At 47.2% G+C, this 21556-nt stretch overlaps 1 protein-coding gene across 1 annotated transcript in view; it reads left to right on the top strand.

Moving 5' to 3' along the window:
• Window positions 1–11884, top strand: part of DCDC2B (doublecortin domain containing 2B) — a 46188-nt gene extending 34304 nt beyond the window's left edge. The window contains exons 10-11 of the mRNA XM_032228158.1: window positions 10734–10798; window positions 11707–11884. Of these exons, the coding sequence (XP_032084049.1) occupies window positions 10734–10798; window positions 11707–11719 (78 nt within the window). The 3' untranslated portion in view covers window positions 11720–11884. The remainder of the gene's footprint in view (window positions 1–10733; window positions 10799–11706) is intronic.
• Window positions 11885–21556: the final 9672 nt, after the last annotated feature.

Raw genomic sequence — 21556 nt, 5'->3', positions numbered from 1 at the left:
AGGGCTTTATAAGTAACAACTAGCACCTTGAAGCGAGTCCGGAGACCAATGGGCAGTCATTGCAGCTCGCGGAGGATAGGTGTAACGTGGGTGTACCTAGGTGCACCCACAATCGCTCGCGCGGCTGCATTCTGGACTAGCTGAAGTCTTCGAACACTTTTCAAGGGCAGCCCATGTAAAGCTTATTACAGTAGTCCAGTCTTGAGGTCATGAGGGCGTGAGTGACTATCTGAAGTGCCTCACGGTCCAAATAGGGTCGCAATTGGTGCACCAGGCGAATCTGGGCAAAGACCCCCCTGGTCACAGCCGATAATCTAAAGTCAGCTGTAGATCCAGGAGGACTCCCAAACTGCGAACTCTCTCTGAGTGGCGTATAATTTCACCCCCCACACTGAGAGATGGAATAATTAGCCAATTTTTGGAGGGAACATCAATAGCTATTCGGTCTTGTCGGGATTGAGCGCAAGCTTGTTTGTTCCCATCCAGACCCTGACAGCCTCCAGGCACTGGACCATCACTTCTACTGCTTCACTGAGTTGGCACAGGACGGACAGATACAATTGTGTATCGTCCGCATATTGGTGATATTTAATCCCGTGCCGCCGTATGATCTCACCCAGCGGCTTCATGTAGATGTTAAATAGGAGGGGGGACAGGACCGAGCCCTGCGGCACCCCATAATTGATGGGCCTCAGGGTCGACCTCTGTCCTCCGACCAACACCGACTGCGACCTGTCCGAGAGGTAGGAGGAGAACCACTGAAGAACGGTGCCTCCCACTCCCACCTCTCGTAACCGCTGCAGAAGGATACCATGGTCGATGGTATCGAAGGCCGCTGAGAGGTCAAGGAGCACTAGGATGGAGGCATGGCCCCTATCCCTGGCTCTCCAGAGATCATCGATCAGCGTGACCAAAGCAGTTTCTGTGCTGTAGCCAGGCCTGAAACTGGACTGAAAGGGATCCAGATAATCGTTTTCATCCAAGGACCGTCAGAGTTGAGAGGCCACCACTTTTTCAACAACCTTCCCTACAAAGGGGAGGTTGGAGACCGGATGATAGTTGCTCAAAATGGCTGGATCCAGAGACGGTTTCTTCAGGAGGGGTCTCACCACCGCATCCTTTAAGAGGAGTGGGAAGGATCCCTCCCGGAGAGAGGTGTTAATTATCGTCTGGATCCAGCCACGTGTTACCTCCCTGCTGGTCGAGATCAGCCAGGAAGGGCATGGGTCCAGTATACAAGTGGAGGCGCTCACTGCTCCCATGGCCTTGTCCACTTCCTCAAGCGTGATAAGTTGAAACTCAATCCATAAACTCCGCTCAAGACCTTCCCCCGGTACCTCGGCTGGTACCGTGCAATTGGAGTCCAGGTCTGTCCGAATCCGAGTGACTTTATCCATTAAATACTGAACAAATTCCTCAGCTCTACCTTGCAAAGGTTCATCTGTGTCCCTCCCTTTCAGGAGGGAGCGGGTTATCCTAAACAAGGCGGCTGGGCGCGATTCAGCGGATGCAATAAGAGCGGCAAAATGCGAACATTTCGCCGCCCGTATTGCCACGAGATAGGCTCTGATATAGGCTTTCATCAGTGCTCGGTCTGACTCAGACTTACTGGCCCTCCAGCGGTGCTCTAGACGTCTCTTTTGGCGCTTCATCTCCCCGAGTTCCTCGGTAAACCAAGGAGCTCTCCTGGATCCGCTACCTTGGAGAGGCCGCAAAGGAACAATCTGGTTTAGAGCCCCCGTCGCTGCTGCATTCCAGGCAGCGACTAAGGACTCGACCGGACTGTGGACGAGAGTGTCAGGTATCACTCCGAGCGCCGTCTGAAATCCCATAGGGTCCATCAGGCATCTGGGGCGGAACCACCTAATCGGTTCCTCCTCCCTACAGTGGGGGATTGGTTTTCGAAAGTCAAGCCTCAGTAGGAAGTGATCAGACCATGACAAGGGCAGGATCTTAATACCCCTCAATTCTAGATCACGCCTCCACTGCTCCGAGAGGAATACGAGGTCAAGTGTGTGACCCACTGAATGAGTCGAACCCCGGATTACTTGGGTCCAGTCCATGGCTGTCATGGAAGCCATGAACTCCTGCACTCCATCAAAGCGTTCACCAAGCGTAGGCAGGTTGAAGTCCCCCAGCACCATAAGCCTGGGGAACTCTACCGCCAGCTCGGCTACTGACTCGAGGAGCGAGGGGAGGGCTGTTGCAACGCTGTTGGGAGGTAGGTACGTTAATAGCAAGCCCACTTGACCCCCAAGGTCCAACTTCAACAACAAGGACTCACACCCGACAAGCTCTGGAGCAGGGATCCTACGAGGAACTAATGACCTTCGGACGATGACAGCCACTCCCCCACCCCTTTCCTGGGGTCGCGGCTGGTGGAGCACCTGAAATCCCTCTGGGCACATTTCAGTGAGGGGGACCCCTCCCTCCGGGCCAAGCCAGGTTTCAGTAATACATGCCAGGTCTGCCCCCTCGTCTACTATTAGGTCCCGGACGAGGGGAGCTTTTTACCCAGCCCCCTCCCTCCAACAACCCCCACCCCATTGCCCAATCTGCAACTCCCTTAGGTGTCATGTGGGTTGAATCTCCAAGAAGCATCATCAGGTTGGTATGCAGGACGGTTGGCCTTGACCAGGTTCTAACATCGGCCATCAGCATGCGCAGAAGATGTTGAGAACAAAACTCCCTTTTTGACTATCACTCCTGTACCATTTATTCCCATCCCAAATACCATGCCCCCCCCGTTGCCATGGCAGCCGAAAGCAAGTAAGCGAAGCAGAGGCTGACATCCGGCCCTCCTTCAGAAAGAGATATCATCCCTGCAGAAAAAGAGAGAGGAAAAAACAATACAAAATAATAATATAGTATATACATCTATCTTAATATCAAGGCTTATCAAGATAATTGGTGTAGAACTTCTGCAAAAGTCTGGGAGCCCTAACATGAGATTTGTTGACCCATTCAGCGTAGGAAGGGGGAAAATGTTTCCAAGAGACCAAATGCTGTATGCGACCCCTATGTTTTCTGGAGTCTAAGATGTCTTTAACTTCAAAATGTTGCTCTCTCTCAATAAGAAGAGGGATCAGAGGTGAAGGTTGAGTCAGACAAAAGGAAGAAGTGTGCTCTGGTTTCAACAGGTTCATATGAAATACAGGATAAATCCTTCTAAGGTTCTTTGGCAGGTCCAACTTCACCGATACAGGATTTATGATTTTTTTTACAATGGGGAATAGACCTACATACTTCGGCCCCAGCTTCTTCGATTTTTGGATGTTTGCAGAAACTTGGTGGACAAAAACATCCTTGGTACTTTTTTGGCTTAGTCCTTTTCTTATCTGCCTGTTTTTTCTGAGCCTTCTATCATTTGCAAGCTTCAATAGAATGGTAGTTTGCAACACGTGGTTTCAGCACCCGATCCATCACAGGCACACTTGGTTTTCAAATAATGGCAGAGACAAAAGTATGCTGGACTATTTCCTAGTGCATAAATGATTCCAGAGCGCTATTCATGATGTTTGAGCAATGCGTGGAGCCTCTATCGGATCGGATCACCATCTGGTCAGGGCAAAATTCTGACTGCACCTAAAGGCACCCAATACTACTCAGCCCACAGCTACCCTCGACTACGCAAAGTTATCCGACCCCAACAGCCAAGCCAAATTTCAACTTTTGCTACAGAACAGATTTTCTCCTCTGTTAGCGGACAACATTGACGAAAACTGGAACTCAACAAAAAACTCCATCATTGATTCACTTAATGAAATCTGCCCAAAAAAACGACGGAAAATAAAACCTTGGATTTCGACTAATACCCTAAATCTTGTTGAACAACGCGCAAAAATAAAGAACATTGACCACAAACTATACCTTTACCTTAACAGGCAAATTAAAAGGCAGCTTAAGGCGGATAAGGAGGCCTGGTGGAATGCAAAAGCCCAAGAAATGGAACTGGCCAGCAAAAACCACGACTCACGCTTACTCTACAGCATCCTGCGAAGCTGCAATGGAAAATTTAAAGCAACGAGCTCAAACCTCAAAGATCATCTCGGAAACCCCATAAAATCACTAATGGGTAAACTGGATAGGTGGAAAGAACACTTTAGCCAATTACTGAATCGCCCCCACCCCACTAGCCTAGACCAACGTCTGATGGAGAATGCGGACTTACAATTACCAAGCGCAATTAACGACCACCCTCCGACAGAGGAGGAAATCCGTGCTGCAATTAAAAGACTTAAGAACCGGAAGGCACCTGGGGTAGACAATATCCCTGCTGAAGCTTTGAAAGCGGGAGGAGAACCGATAGTAAAACAACTGAAATGTATATACTCTGCCATCTGGGACCAAAGAGCCGTGCCTCAAGACTTCAAAGACTCGATTATTGTACCAATCCACAAAAAGGGAGACCCAGCCAATTGCAAAAACTATAGAGGAATAAGTTTGCTATCAACATCCGGCAAGCTCTTAACCTCTATAATCCGATCCAGACTACTGAAAGTCAGAGAATCTAATTGCAGGGAAGAGCAAGCCGGTTTCAGACCAGGAAGAGGTTGCACAGACCAAATATTTACCCTGAGACAACTAGCCGAATCACGCCTGCGTTACAAAAAGGACACTTTTTTAGTATTTGTGGATTTTTCATGTGCCTTCGATAGCATAGATCATTCATCGTTGTGGTGCGCCCTTAAAGCTGAATCAATCCCCTATGCTACACTCAACGTGCTTAAAGCTTTTTACGAAGGTGGAATGAGCCGGACAAAATACCTGGGAAATGTGTCCCCACCATTCTCAATAACTACCGGCGTCAAACAAGGCTGTATTATTTCACCAATGCTCTTCAATATAACCATGGATTGGATCCTCAGACAAACTTTTAAAGACACACCAGGCGTTCAAATCGGGGCTCAGCTGTCTCTCACGGACTTGGTGTATGCTGATGACATCGTCTTCTTTGCTGAAAGAGCCCAAACTGCCCAAAATACCCTGGATGCATTACAAGCAAATGCTAACAAGCTCGGCCTGGTGATAGATGGTGAAAAAACCAAATTCATTTTCACGGGCACTCAACCAGCTCAACTGCACCTCGAAGGCAACCCTATCGAAAGAGTAGACACGTTTAAATATTTGGGGTCGATCATCGACAGCCAATGTGTAGTGGCTACAAATGACATCAAAAGCCGCATTGGCAATGCTACAGCCGCATTCGCCTCTTTAAGGAAGTGCCTGTGGAGCCAAAATGACGTGACGATTGCGACCAAGTTGAGGATATTTAACGCTTCCATCCGCACAATCTTACTGTACGGCTCGGAATCATGGACTTTACTTAAAAGCGACCTGAACCTATTAGAGCGATTCCAGCTAAGATGCCTGCGCAACATTCTGCACATAACTCTACGGGACCAGTGGAAAAACGAAACGGTATTGCAGCTGTGTAAAAACCAAACTACAATCGAACTTTACCTAAGAAGACAACGACTTAGGTGGTTTGGACACGTTTGCCGTATGGACAATAGCCGATTACCTTACCGATCGATTAACTCGCTGCGACCGGATGGGTGGAAAATCGCACGAAATTCCTCAAAGAAAACGTGGATATCCCAAGTGGCTCACGATCTTCAACCACTCCATTTTTCGATAACCGATGCCCAACAAGCTGCCCTAAATCGGGATCAATGGTGTGCTGTAATCCGTGACGTCCTGCCCCTGGCCTTCACAATGCAACGGTCACTGCCTTATGGACGTTGACATTTACGAAGATTAAGTCCAAGTCCTGGTGGGCCGCATCTAATGCTTTGTGGGTCATGGGCCAAAATTGCCGAAGTTAATCACTCCACTCAGACAAGGATAAAATCTGCGTTTTCTCTTGAGGCAATTCAGAAATTGACACAAAGTCCTGACCAAACACAACTTTAAAAGGGGTCATGCCAGTACTGCTGTATATAGAATTATTGTATGCCACCTCTGCATATGATAACCCAATTATCCTGTTCCATAATTGATGAAACATCGGAGGTACTGCTCCAAAACCGAGTTAGTCCGTTCACAAGCCCCATTAGTCTGAGGATAGTGGGCGGAGCTTAGCTCGGTGGGGCCAATCAACTTCAGAAACTCCTTCCAAAAGAGGGAGGTGAACTGGACATCAGTTCACCTCCCTGTCATAATGAGTTCAGGAACTCCATGTAACCTATATACATGTAAAATAAACAATTTAGCCAATGACTTCGCTGATGGAATCTTGGAGCAAGGCACAAAATGAACCTGTTTGGAAAGCAGATCGGTGATAACGCAAATAACGGTAACTTGACAATAAAGTCCATTTATATCTCCTTTCATGGGGCCCCAGGACGGGCAACACTTTGGAGGAGACCTTGGAGACGGGACAACTGGCTATGTAGGACTCAATATCTTTTTTCAATGAAGGCCACCAAAATTGCCTCTTAATCAAATGCAAAGTCTTCACAAATCCAAAATGGCCTGGCTGTCAGCCTTGGACTTGGATGTAACTATGAACCTAATGAAGAAACTCAAAGACTGCCTTGAATCCGATGACTGGTTCAAGAAACATTCTGATGAATGCACCATGAAAGATGGACTGGCATGGGTAGGAGTTAAACTGTATGTTCCGGCTGACCTGAAACCTGTTGTACTTCAACAGGCCCACGATTCCAGAATGGTGGGCCATTTTGGATTTGTAAAGACTTTGCATCTGATTAAGAGGCAATTTGGGTGGCCTTCATTGAAAAAAGACATTGAGTCCTACATAGCCAGTTGTCCCATCTCTGCGGCCGCAAAAAGACCACAGGGGAAGCCCCAGGGTCTCCTCCAAAGTGTTGCCGTCTTCTAAATCAAAAGGCGAAAAGCAAATTGAAACCCTTAATCCAAGAGAGGAGGCCTGAGGTTGAGTACACACAGGAGTTTCGTGAGCTGTTTGTGCATATGCTGACTCCGGCTGGTGGGGAGGAACCTGGCTGGCAGCTAGGGAGACACTGTGAAACTGCTCTGGAAAGCGTGGGAGATGCTGAATGTCCTTCCTCCAGGCCAGGAGGAGAAGGAATCCTCCTCTTCCACGGAAGAAAGTGAAAATGATTCAGATGATGACCACTCGGTGAGCCCCCGATTGGGGCCCCATGACCATCCCAGTAGAATTAAAAGTGCTATCAACTGGAGTCCAGGGGAAAATGCTGGCCCTTTTAGACTCTGGATGCACCCGATGTGTAATCAGCCAGGAGGTGGTGGAGAAAATGGGTTTAAGACTGAGGACTTTGAAAGTTCCCATTGCCTTTTGCCAGCTGGATGGGTCAATCGCTGGGGGTGCCCCTGCCCATTTTGTAACTGAACTAATAGAAGAAATGTAGATGGGGGATCACCAAGAAAACTTGAGTTTCATCATGGCACCTGGGATGGATTGGCCCCTCATACTGGGATTACCGTGGCTGCGGAAATGGAACCCTTACGTGAACTGGAGGAAAGGGTGGTTGCGCATTTGTTCCGCAAAACCCCCTGAGGGGAAAGAAAGGAAATCCCACATAGTCAATGCCAAAACGAACCTAGCTGCCACAGTGCAGGAGAAGATTAAAGGAGAAGAGAAAATCCCCAAAGAATATTGGGACCTCAAGGAGGTTTTCAGTGAAAAGGCTTCTGACACATTGCCCACCACCACCACCATGCCACTGATTGCAGCATTGAAATCATCCCAGGGGAGAAACTCCCTAAGCCCCAGATATACTCAATGACTCCACATGAAATGGAGGAATTATGAAAGTTCATTGACAAAAACTTAAAAAGGGGTTTCATACAACCAACTAGGCCACGAGTGGCCACACCTGTATTGTTCAGAGAAAAGAAAGATGGCTCCTTTCGTTTATGTGTGAATTACAAAAACCTGAATAGAATTTGTGTAGAAAATGTATACCCCCTGCCACTCATGAAGGATATGTTAGCCCACTTGGAGAAGGGGAAGATTTTTACCAAGTTGTACCTAAGGGAGGCCTACTACAGAGTCAGAATCAAAGAAGGGGATGAGTGGAAAACTGCTTTCAACTGCACTTTGGGATCTTCCAGTTCAGGGTACTCCCGTTTGGTCTGCAGGGGACACCAGCAGTTTTCATGCAATTAATAAATGAAATTTTGCATGAGCACCTGTACAAGGGTATGTTAGTCTATCTCGACAACATCCTTATCTACACGGAAACACATGCGGAACACGTGACTTTGGTCCGCTCAGTCCTCAAGAAACTCCGAGCTACTGAACTTTATGCGAAATTGTCTAAATGTAAATTTCATCAGGAGAAGATTGATTACCTGGGATACTGTATCTCCCACAAAGGCATCGAGATGGACCCAGCAAAAGTCCAGGTTGTTACTGATTGAGCGCCTCCTCGCACCCACAAACAATTGCAAAGTTTTCTGGGATTTGCAAATTTTTATCGTCAATTTATTCCCTCGTTCACTAACATCGCTCTGCCCATTACAAATCTTCTAAAATATAAAGGAGAAGCAAAACCTAGGCTGGGGAAGCCTTTGAACTGGACTATGGAGTGTCAAGCCGCTTTCGAGAAATTACAGTGACTCTTTGCAGCACAGCCAGTTTTGAAACACCCTGATATGAATGTGCCATTCATGGTACAGGCTGATGCCAGTGACGTGGCGGTGGGGGCGGTATTACTTCAAACAAACCCTGACGGTAAATTGCAACCATGGGCTTACACCTCACTTAAGCTTACAGAGACAGAAAGAAGATGGGCCATATGGAAGAAGGAAGCTTTTGCTGTTAGATGGGCTTTGATGACATGGCGACATTTCCTGGAGGGGGCGAAACACCCTTTTGAAGTATGGACTGATCATAAAAATTTAGAAGCATTAAAGACCCTGCAAAAACTAACAAGTGTGTTGAGCACAACACTTCAACCGGTTCAATTTTACCCTGAAATACATCCCGGGGGGAAGAACTTTATGACTGATGCCTTGTCCAGGCTTTCCCAGTAAAACAGGGGAGCTGGGGTTCATCCAGTCATTCCAGCTAGAAATATTGCTGCCCCAATGATTACTAGGAGCCAAGGCCCAGTAGGCTTCGATGTAACTACGGACCTAATGAACAAACTCAAAGACGGCCTTGAATCTGATGACTGGTTCAAGGAACATTTTGATGAATGCACCCTGAAAGATGGACTGGCGTGGGTAGGAGCTAAACTCTATGTTCCAGCGAACCTGAAACCTGTCGTACTTCAATGGGCCCACGATTCGAGAATGGTGGGCCATTTTGGATTTGTAAAGAATTTGCATCTGATTAAGAGGCAATTTTGGTGGCCTTCATTGAAAAAAGACATTGAGTCCTACATAGCCAGTTCTCCCGTCTGTGCAGCCGCAAAAAGACCACTGGGGAAGCCCCAGGGTCTCCTCCAAAGTGTTGCCCCTGTGGCCCCATGGAAAGAGATATCGATGGACTTTATTGTTGAGTTACCAGAAAGTCTGGGGAATACCGTTATTTGGGTTATCACCGATCTGTTTTCCAAACAGGTTCATTTTGTGCCGTTTTCCAAGATCCCATTAGCTAAATTGTTTATTTCACATGTATATAGATTGCATGGAGTGCCTGAACGCATTATTTTGGACGGGGGTGTGTGTGTTCCAATTCACCTCCCTCTTTTGGAAGTGATAAACTTCGGCAGTTTTGGCCTATGACCCACAAAGCGTTAGATACGGCGCACCAGGCTCACAAACTACAAGCGGATAAGCAAAGGGGTAAGCCCAAATGAAAAAAGTGACTTATGACCAGTCCCTGCAGTTATGACCATGTCAGCATCCCCACAGTCACGTAATCAGGCACTTAGGATGGTTGCAGGATCCTCGGCTCATGTGATTGACCTTTGGGACCTTCCTAGCTGGCTTCTCACAAGCAAAGTCAATGGGGGAAGCCAGATTCACTTAGTGACCATGTGATTCATTTAACAAATGAAGTGATTTGCTTAACAACTATGGCAAAAAGGCTGTAAAATTGGATGTGACTCAACGACCATCTTGCCTAGCGACAGAAATTCTGGTCCCAATTGTCCCTATCTCCCTAGTTTGAGATCAATCAAAACATCTTCAAGGAAAAACAAAAGCACTTTTGGGACACATTAAAAGTTTATTTTTCCCTTCTAAAAGATTTCAGTTTTTCAATTGAATTGTACAGCGTATAAGTTATATTAAAGGTGGAAAAAAATTCTGAAGTGAGTTACTGTGGTCTGATTTTTTTACATCTCAAAAATTTTAATGGGTGTGTATAGAATTTTTATGTCCACTGTAGAATACAATCACAGACTAACCATACGATCTGGATTGTCATAGTTTAAACTACAACTACAAATTTAAGGTTAACTTTATCAAAAGCACTTGAACTGACCTGCTTCGGTATACAAATGCAGCACCCAGAACATGGTCTGGGGATCAAGTATTAATGGGATAGGAGAGCTTAGTAACTTTGGAAAAGACTCTTTGCTTTCATCAAAGAGGTTCCCAGGGCTGTGAAACTGTTTTCCCCAGACCTTTGTCACCTTTGTAGCTGTAGGTCAGATGCTCCCTTCCTCTACTCAGAAGACACACTAGTTTCTTGACTTCCAGCCCTGCAAGAGTGGAGGATTCCCCTCTACACCTTATTTTGTTCTGCTGGCTGACCACAGGGCAGCCTTCTCTCATTGCCTTGAATGGACATGGCCTGAGTGCTTGTACCTTTCCCCCCTTTTCCCTAGAAAGCTGCAGAGATTGTTGAAGAGGAAGTTATATATCAAAGACCAAAAGAAGGCCATCCAAGAAGGTAATTAACTTGTACTAATAAATACTTTAATCAAAGCACTGGAGAGGACAAAGAAAAATGGGATTTACACAACAACAGATTCATTTTAGTTTATTGCAGGGAACGAATCTGCTTTTATGTAAAACAAGCCAACAATGGCAGTCTCTGGAGTCTTTGGTACTCTCTGAGCTCGGTTATTTCTTGCAGATATTTCAGTGCCTGGCAAGGTAATGTCTTCACAATGTCAGGGTTCCAAATAGCATCCAAAAGTAAATCAGTGTCCAAGGCAATGTATTGCTCAAAGTTTCAATTTATTAAGAGAGCCATGTTGGCACATCTGGGAAAACCTGAATCTAAAGGCTTCCAGGTTTTCCCCACCTGGTTGAAAGTTTGAGCTCTTGATCCCACACCCACAAATCCATCACATGGTCCAATCTCCCACTGCCATGCTGGCAGTTCCACCCTTCCAGTTGTGGTCAGGTGCAGAGACAAAGGATGACCTTGGTTTTCTAGAAAGAATTTTGTTATGGCTACACAGTAAGTAATTCCGTACAATCCCCCCTCCCATTTCCCCACAATAGAAAAAGGCATAGTAGAATAATAGAAAGTGTGGCAGGACAAAGATCCAAAAGAAAACTGCAGGCCTGATATACAGTAGAGCAGGTTTGTTTCTTGGTTATGTGCAATTTAACCCAGTCTAAGGATTTTATCTCTGAGCTACTGAAGTGCAATATATTCAGGAGAAAACAAACCAGATATGGTGCACATGCCAGCACAAGGTCTTCTCTGAGATTGAGCAACAGCCTCCTCCCATCCGGGACCTCCTTCCCAGAGTCCTCTAAATATACATATTCATCTACTTTTGAAGTCAACAGACGTTCTGACTTTTTCATTCCTTTTACAATGACAAGACTTTCTCTTCTTTGTAGCGCTTGTAAGTGAGATAGAAGCTTCGTTTGCAGCCACTGATGGGAAGCTCTCCTGGATCAAAGAAGTCACTAATGAAACAGGCCCAGCAAGGTTTGCCAGAGGGAATGTCTTTAACCAAATGTGTGGTAGTTTTGTGCAATTTTTGTCTATGGAATTTGTTCTTACAATAAATGTAGAAACTGCAGCTCTGTCTCTCTGATTTGAAATGCTTATCTGAGACAAGATTTCGGTAAGGGGCCGGTGGGGGTGGGGGTGGGGTCGGGGAGGCATGGTGACCAAGGGCTGACAGCCGTTCCAAGTTTAACACAGCTACCAATATGGCATCAGGTAAAGAAGGTGCTAACAAATTGTAAATCTTAGAGTGGGAAAGGGTTTGTTATGCAAGCAAACCGACACTGTTCATACACCAAAGGAAGGGAGCAGAAGGAAATCCACATATGACTTTTTGCCTCCACCACATGCTTGCGCCCCATTCACTCCTGCCCTCTAGGCACAGCCAATTCACAGAGAGCATTCAGACTTAATTCAACCCCTTGCTGGTGTTTCTCTGATGTTGACGGACCCTGGGCCTCCATGTCCTTCGTCCCTCCATCACAGGTGCTTTGTTGAGGGATCATTGTAGCGGGATGCTCGGCCGAAGGTTGGGCTGTCAGGGTAATGATGATTTAATAGCTGACCAGTTGCTCTAATGTAATAATGTAATGTTGTTAATGATTGATACAATGAGTCAGCAGAGTTATTTGGCTGCTACTATTTTAAGAAGCTGTAATATAAGAGAGGCCCTGTAAGGGCGTATCTCTCTCTGTGTGCTTCCATACTGTAGTTGATGATTGATTGCCTGACTTTGCCTAGTACATATATGTATATATTCCTTGTATATAAACCATGATTTAAAAGACAAACCTCTGTTTACTGCATTTTGCTCCTGGGTTGTCTCAAAATAGCCAGACTGTGCAGTTTCCGAAGAGAAGGTGTGGGAGGGTATTAACCCAGCCCTCTTGCCTAGGAGACTGAGGTGATCTTTTGAGGCCACACCTACGGTCCTCCTCTGACTTCCCCAGATTAACCTCAGTCTCCGGCCTGAAAGGAGCATTACTCTGACTCTCCCTTCTCTTCATAGACTCAGGAGTTTTTTTCCAGCAGAATTCTTTCAGCAACAAAGGATTTATCTTTGGAGATCTTCTATTCATCTCACCACTCCTCTGCTGTGCTTTGCGCCGCTGATTCAAGCCCCGCGCTTGCCAGCGTGTGTGCGCGCCCTCCGAGCAACCGGCCGGTCGCGTAAGAGGGGTGGAAGCCTCCGACCCGCAGGGGCGATAGGAGCGTCCGTGCGGCCTCTGGAAGAGCAGAAGAGGACCTGCGAGGCTCGAGGATCCATCGTAGATTGTACCGACGCTCCCCAGCTGCAAGAGGAAGCTCGGGCCGCAGATCGGCGGTCGCCATCTTGCCGTCGCCATTTTGGAGCACATGGGTGAGCGCGTGATCAGCGTTCTCCTACGGATGCCGAAAGCGCTCACAAGGCACCAGTGAAGCCGGAAGAGGCTTCCTTAAGATCTACCCCGTCGGTGAACCGGGGGGTATTCCAAGGCAGTGCCTGCTGGCAGCTCAGGCCACAGAACAGCGGCAAAAGAACAAAGAGGCAGATTCAAGCCCCAGGAGTTCGAATCCGAGTCTACTGCCGGCTGCAGAGAGGAGGAGGTTGGTGAGCACCATAACAGTAAGTAATGGTGGAGGCGACCAGGAGCAGGGATGCCAGGCCCAGAGCCCCAGGGGGTGTGGACCCGGAGGAAGGGACCTCCAGGGGCGGTTCCCCGGTTCCCAGGGGGAGATCCCCAGTGAGAAGGGACAAGACCAGGGCCCCCAAGAAGGTAGCCCCCAGGAGGGAGGCCAGGATGACGAGGGCCTCGGCCAGAGATTTCAGGGTGACCATCAGCCCTTCCCCCTGCAGGTCCCGATCACCCCGCAGGCCTCCAGCCCGGGTTGAGGCCCGGGCAGCATCCCCAGCCTCACCAAGGGGCTCCCATAGAGGGCACAGCTCCCTATTGCCCCCCCCCCTTCGCCTGCTCCCCCAGCGGAGTCGAGAGCGGATCCCTTTGGGCGCAGGGCCACCAGTCCTGCCAGGCCTTGCTTGGCTCCTATATCCCCTGAACTCCAGCCTGCCCTGCCTGACCTTACCAACAGGTTTCAGGACTTGTTAGCTAGGGCTTTGGCCCAGGTAATGACTTCTAGTTTAAACCAGCAGCCTCAGATCTCCAGAAGCAGGGGCCCACAGGAGCCTCCCAGGGTTCACCAGGAACGCCCCAGCACCTCGGCTGCCAGGGAAGCCAGTTCTCCCTCCCCCTCCACGGCTAGCGAGGCTTCCGACCTGGAAGAGGGAGAATTGAAGGAGGTGGGGTTCTCTGAAGATGATGAACCCCAAGTAGAGGAGGATTCCACCGTCGCAGGCCTCTTTTCCCCTTCCTTATTCAGTTCCTTGCTTCGCAAGGCATCCGCCATAGCAGATCTGGACCCCTTACCAGATCCTAAGCCTGTGGCCGAGGTGTCTGGCACTGGTAAGAATAAGAAGAAGAAGGGGCCTTTCCATAGACCTCCCCTGTGGCTAAGGAGGAGATCCCCACGCCAGAAATGTTCATGGAGGTACTCAAGTCCCAGTGGGTAAAGCCAGGGTCGTTCCCTGGGAAATGAGAGAAAATTTTATAATCTTAATCAGACCTTTGCCCAAGCTCTCCAGGTACCTGAGGTGGACAATCCGGTGGCCACCCTAGCCTCAGCTTCAGCGGTTATCGCAGGAGACACTGCCAGTTGCCTCAAGGCAGAGGACAAGAAGGCAGACATCGTTCTCTGCAAGACGTTCCAGGCTATCACCTGGGCCATCAGGGCGGCCGCCTTGGCTTCTTTCTTCAACAGGTCCACGGTTCTGTGGTTGGAGCAGCTGAGGGACAGGACTCCGGCCTCAGAGGTTCACCTGCTGCAGGACATCTCCAAAATTCTAGCAGCCACACAGTTCTCAGTGGACGCCACTCTGGGCGCAGTTAAGTATGCGTCCCGGGCAATGTCTTCCTCAATGGCATCTAGGCGCCTGCTGTGGTTACGCCACTGGCAGGCAGAGTCCCAGATGAAGTGGCACCTAACAGGGGCAGACTACACCGGTGAGAAGCTGTTTGGAATGGCGCTGGATCCTATCCTGGTGGAGGATAAGAACAAGCGGAAGGTCTTTCCAACAACGACCAGACGCTCAGACTTCCATCATGCGCCATATCCCAGGCTGCCTCGTACAGGCTGCCTGACGTGGAGAACCAGAACCAGAGGTACCAGAACCCCAGGTTCCACAGGCAGGGGGCTAGGCAATTCTATAGAGACAGGTTCAGAGGCCAGCAGCAGGGCAAGCGGCCCTTTCGAGGAGGAAGCGGTCGCCCCTTCCGCAGGTTCAAGTGATCCGGCCCCGGATCACCCCATTGGCAGTCGCCTCTCCCTGTTCGCGGATGCTTGGGAACGTGTCACCTCGGATGAGTGGGTACTCCAGACTGTAAGGCTCGGGCTGCAGCTGGAGTTTCGCTCTCCCCCCCCCCCAGTAGGCTCCGCACCTTCGCCTCCTCCACAGACCCAACCAAACGGGCCCTTAAGGCCAAGGCCATCAAGCATCTACTAGACATCAGGGCCATTGAAAGAGTCCCAGAGGGGGAGAAGGGCTCCGGCTTCTACTCGAACCTCTTCCTAGTCCCCAAGAGTTCAGGGGGATGGAGAGCCATCCTGGATATTAAACTTCTTAATTCCAGGGTGGTATACCGCAAGTTTAAAATGGCCTCCCTAAAATCCATCTTGGAGGGTATCCGTTCGGGCGATTTCCTAGCCTCTATTGATCTCACAGAGGCATACCTGCACATCAGAATCGCCCCGGAACACCGCAAATTTCTTAGGTTTTCCCACGAGGGCAACCACTTCCAATACAGGGCTCTCCCCTTTGGGCTGGCCTCAGCCCCCAGGACATTCACCAAGGTGCTAGCGGCAGCCGCAGGCCACCTACGCTCCCTCCCAGTCCGTTTGTTCTTTTATTTAGACGACATCCTCGTACTAGCTAGGTCTCCAGACTCGGCTAAACAGGACTTGGGGACCAGCATCGACACACTCAGGGCCCTGGGTTTCTCCATCAACCTGGAGAAGAGCCACCTGGTCCCTTCCACCAGGCTCCTGCACCTAGGGTCCATCATAGATTCAGTGGCTGGGGAGGTCTTCCTGTCCCAAGATCGCAAGGACAGCATTGTTAAAATGATCCATGAGGTTCGCAAGTTACGCTCTGTCCCTGTAGTTCTTCTTTCCAGGCTCCTGGAGAAATTCATCTCGTGCATAGGGATCGTGCCGTGGGCTCGACTACACGCCAGGGAGCTCCAGTGGTTCCTACTCCCTTACCAGAGAGCCGGGACGAGCGACGCCAGCTTCAGGATCCGGGTGTCACCCCAGGTGCTGCTATCCTTTCGTTGGTGGCTGTCCCCAGCCTTGAACAGGGGATGCCTCTTCAGAGAACTGGCAAGAAGGATCCTCACCACAGACGCAAGTCTCTTCGGCTGGGGGGCCCACCTGGAGAACCAGATGGCCCAGGGCCGCTGGACTCCAACAGACCTGCGCAACAGCATCAACTGGTTGGAGCTCAGGGCCATCCATCTGGCCCTCCGCCACTTCAGGAACACGGTGACCGGACATCACATCCTAGTCCTGATGGACAACGTAGCGGCCAAGGCTCATGTGAACAGACAGGGCAGCACCCACTCCAAGGCCCTTCGCGACGAGGCCCTGCGGCTGGGGAACTGGGCAGAGAGACACCTACAATCCATCAGAGCGGAACACATCTCCGGAACAGAAAACCAACAGGCAGACTGGCTCATCAGGGAGACGATCGACAACGGGGAATGGCAACTCCATCCCTCAATCTTGCGAGAGGTTCGGACATCCGACGGTGGATCTCTTCGCGACCCCACAGAACACCCAGTTGCTGGAATTCATATCGAGGTTCCCGACCAAGGGAGCCATGGACATGGACGCCCTTCGATGCAGATGGCCACCAGGTCTTCTCTACGCCTTTCCTCCCCTTCCCCTCATTCCCGGGGTCCTGAGGAGGGTGGTGTCGGAGGGGGCGGAGGTAATAATGGTGGCTCCCTTCTGGCCTCGCTGCCCCTGGCTGGCAGACCTCGTGGATCTGTCCACAGCCCCTCACTGGAGGATCCCAGCGGGGGAGGTGTCCCTGCACCGGGGGTCTCTGGAGCATCCGGATCCGGAGTGGCTTCATATGACCGTCTGGCGATTGAGCGGGAGCAACTAAGAGAGGCCCAATTTTCCGAGAGTGTCATCAGGACAGTAGAGGCGTCCAGGAGGCAGTCCACCACCCTCATCTACAACGCTTCCTGGGTGGCCTTCGTGGACTGGTGCCGAGCTAAAGGTCTCCGCCCAGCTTCGGCCTCTGTTCCACAGCTCCTGGACTTCCTCCAGGAGGGTCACGAGAAGGGTCTGGCCACTAGTACCTTAGACGACAGGTCTCTGCCCTCTCTACGGTTCTGGGGGGGGGTGAACGCTCCCCCCTTGTCCCAACATCCAATACTAAAGCGCTTCATCAAAGTGGTGGCGAATCTGAAACCCTCAGTGGTCCATCAATTCCCCACATGGGACCTTCCCACGGTCCTCCAAGCCCTTACGGAAGCACCGTTTGAACCTTTGAGGGAGGTTTCCCTTCAGCTTCTGACCCTTAAGGTTGTTTTCCTGGTCGCCATCACCTCAGCCAGGAGAGTGTCTGAGATCAATGCTCTTTCCAGCAGGGCGGATCTCTGCACCTTTTTAGACAACCGGGTTATCCTTAGGCTGGATCCCGCGTTCATGCCCAAGGTCAACTCCCCATTTCACAGGGCTCTAGAGATAGTTCTACTGGATTTCTGTTCCCATCCCTCCGGGGAGAGGGAGAGATCCTGGCACAAGCTGGACGTCAGAAGACCCTTGCACATATACCTGAAGCGCACGGCCCCCTTTAGGCGTTCGGAGGCCCTCTTCGTGTCCTACCAGCCTTCCTCCCGGGGAGCTAAGGTCTCTCCGGCCACCATCAGCAGATGGATTAGAGTGGCCATCTCTCAGGCCTACAGGGCACGGGGACTCCAAGTCTCAGAGGGCATCACAGCACACTCCACCAGAAGTGCGGCCACCTCAGCAGCCTGGTCCACCCAGGCACCCATAGAGGAGATCTGCCGAGCTGCCGCCTGGGCCTCTCCTTCACCCTTTATTAACTTTAACTTTTCGAAAGTTTTATTTCTTTTAAGGCAAACATTTCATCATTCCTCAATCAGTAAAACATTCAAGTACAATTTCTTGTATATCAAAATAATTCTAGTTTACCACCAAATTCTTGTCTAGCCTAATATATACCCCTCCCCCCTCTCCCCCAACCCCCCTTCACCTTCCCCCCCCCGACTTCCAAGAACCCGTACACGGTATGGATTTCTAACAAACACAGTCTAAAATCTATTGAGAAAAAAAAAAGAAATAAAAAAAAATTAATAGCATTCTACATTGACCTTAGCTTCTTCTTGCTGAACCAACTTTACACAATTTAAATCATTTCTGATCTTAAACATACGCTAACTGGAATTTCTTGGTCCCGTATTTATTTTGTATATAGTCAATCCATTTTTTCCAGTCTCGTTTATATCTCTCATTTGAGTGATCTTTAAGAGATGCCGATATTTTAGCCATCTCGGCTAAGTTTGTAACTTTCAATGTCCATTCTTGAGTTGTAGGCAAATCTTCCTTCTTCCAGTATTGCGCCACCAACAATCTTGCTGCCGTTATTAGATGCAAAATCAAGTTAGTCTCTACCACTGTAAAGTCAGTACATATACCTAGTAAGAATAGCTGAGGAGTAAACTTTATCCTTCTTTTAAAAATATTTTGCATAATCCACCATATTTTTATCCAAAATGCCTTAACCTTTTGACAGGTCCACCATATATGAAAATATGTAGCATCGAGAGAGCCACATCTCCAACATTTAGGATGTAAGTTCGGATACATAGAAGCCAGCTTTTTAGGATCTAAGTGCCATCTATAGAACATCTTATAAAAATTTTCTCTCAGATTTTGAGCTTGTGTAAATTTCACATTTCTTACCCAGATTCTTTCCCATGTATCCAACATTATTGGTTCTTCAATGTTTTGAGCCCACTTTATCATACAATCTTTAACTAATTCTGTTTCCGAATCCATCTGTATTAATACATTATATATCCTCTTTATATGCATTAAGCTTTGATCACTGATTTGTTTAAACAAATTATCCTCAACTTGGATAAAACCAATTTCTATTTTCCACCTAGCCTGTAATTGCCCATACTGGAACCATGTTTGAACTACCTTCTCCTCTTTTAATACCTCTAAGGATTTTAATTGTAGTACCCCCCCTTTCCGAGGTAAGAAGCTGTCTGTAAGTAATTCTGTCCTGTTTTTGTGCTATATTCATATTTTCAATTGCGTGTCTAGGAATTGCCCACATGGGTATCTTGTCATTTAATTTATATTGGTATTTTTTCCAGACCCGCAGTACAGCATTTCTTAAAATATGACTTTTAAAATTCTTATCCAATTTTTTGTTGAATAACAGGTAAGAATGCCAACCATATACCAGATCGTGTCCCTCAATATTCAATATTCTATCATTAGTTAAATGAGTCCAATCACTAATTACAGATAATGCCACTGCATCATAATATAGTTTTAAATTAGGTAGTTGTACGTGAGAGAGCCGCCTCTCTCACGTACATCTTGCATTATTTTCATCTTTACCCTCGGCTTCTTTCCTGCCCATACAAATTTGTTGATACCCTTCTGCCATTCTAAAAGATTTGCATCTTTTTTAAGTATAGGTAACATTTGGAAAAGGAATAAACATTTTGGTAAGATGTTCATTTTCACTGCCGCTATCCTACCCAACAAAGATAAGTGCAATTTCTCCCATTTTTTCATCTCTGTCTGTATACTATGCCAAAGTGGTTCATAATTATGCTTATATAATTTCCCATTTGAAGTTAAGATGTTAACTCCAAGATATTTGACTTTTTTAACTACCTCACATCCTAGCATCACTCCTAATTCTTCCTTTTGTTTAGTATTCATATTTATAGCTAATATTTTTGTTTTTCCTAAATTTATTTTAAAACCAGACACTTGACCATATTGATTAATCGTATTCATTAAGACCATACTGGATTCCTGCGGTTGTTCCAATATTATGACCAAATCATCCGCAAAAGCGCGCACTCTGTATTCTTGCTGCCTAATCTTGATCCCTTTTAAACCATCCAAGCCCCGTATTTTATTTAACAATACTTCCAAAGTTATAATAAACAATAATGGGGACAAAGGACAGCCCTGTCTTGTACCTTTTCCAATTTGAAAAGAGTCTGTTAAACTTCCATTGACTATGATTTGTGCTGTTTGCTGTTGGTATATTGCTTTAATTGACTGTAAAAAATTATCTCCTATCTGCATTTTTTGCAATATCTTCAACAGAAATTGCCAGTTAACTCGATCAAAGGCCTTCTCAGCATCCAAGAATATAAACGCAGCAGGGATCTGGTTGTTCTTTCCCAAATATTCTAATGTATTAATAATTAATCTGACATTACTTTTCATTTGTCTCCCCTGTATAAAACCTGTTTGGTCAGTGTGTATCAATTGTTGAATAACCAACATTAACCTATTTGCTAATATTTTAGTAAAAATTTTATAATCTACATTCAGTAATGAAATAGGTCTATAATTTTTGGGTTGGGTAGTATCTTGATCTTTTTTGGGTATCAAAGATATAAACGCTGTCTTCCAAGATGGAGGCACTTTACCTTCGATTTGAATCATATTAAATAATTCTCTAAGAGGTTCTACCATTTCTAACTGTAAATTTTTATAGTAAACCGCTGTCAAACCATCTGTACCTGGTGTTTTCCCTAACTTTAATTGCTTAATTACCTGCAAGATTTTCCCCGAGGTTATTGGTTGATTCAATTTTTGCCTGTGCTCTTCTCTAACTGAAGGTATTTTCTCTTTATCTAAATATTTGTCTATATCTAAACCATTAATTTTATCCCCTTTATACAGTTCTGTAAAAAATTCCCGAAATGCCTTTTGAATCTCTTCCTGTTGAAACACCTCCTTCCCTCTGTAAATCAGTTTAGATATATTTCGAATTTTCCTTTTTTTCCTAATCTGATAAGCTAACCATCTGCCAGGTTTGTTTGCATTACTAAAAGTACCCTTATTCATATTCAAAACAAAATATTCAGATAGCAATTTTTTACAATCATTAATATACTTTTCATATCTAAATAAGTTTTCATTCAATCTCCAAGACATTCTTGCCTGCACTACCCTTCCCAACTCCATCCAAACTGGGTTATGGTCCGAAAGGACCCTAGCCGCAATCTTTGTCTTCTTGACCCTAGAAAGCAAATCATTAGTGGTTAGTATAAAATCAATCCTTGAAAGGGATTGATGCCTGTCAGAGAAGAAAGTGAAGTCATATTCCTCTGCATTTCTTTCTCGCCAAATATCTCTCAATTCAAAGTCATCCATGATGTCAAAGAAAGGTTTGGGTAACTTTGCTCGCATCTTAGTATTTGGGCGAGAAGTCTTCTTATCTCTCTTAGTGTCTATCACTCCATTCCAATCACCCAATAGTATGCAGGAACTATAATCCCACTGTACTAATTTAGCATGAAGATTTCTATCGAATCTATCTTGCTGTTGATTGGGGGCATAAATTCCAAAAAGTAATGTCTTTTTCCCTTCTAGGATTAGGTGAAGCAATATATCTTCTGAAGG

This window comes from Thamnophis elegans, chromosome 12 (assembly GCF_009769535.1).
Source record: "Thamnophis elegans isolate rThaEle1 chromosome 12, rThaEle1.pri, whole genome shotgun sequence".
Lineage (NCBI taxonomy): Eukaryota > Metazoa > Chordata > Lepidosauria > Squamata > Colubridae > Thamnophis > Thamnophis elegans.
Note: the sequence above shows the minus strand (reverse complement) of the source record. Positions and strands in the feature narration are given on the sequence as shown.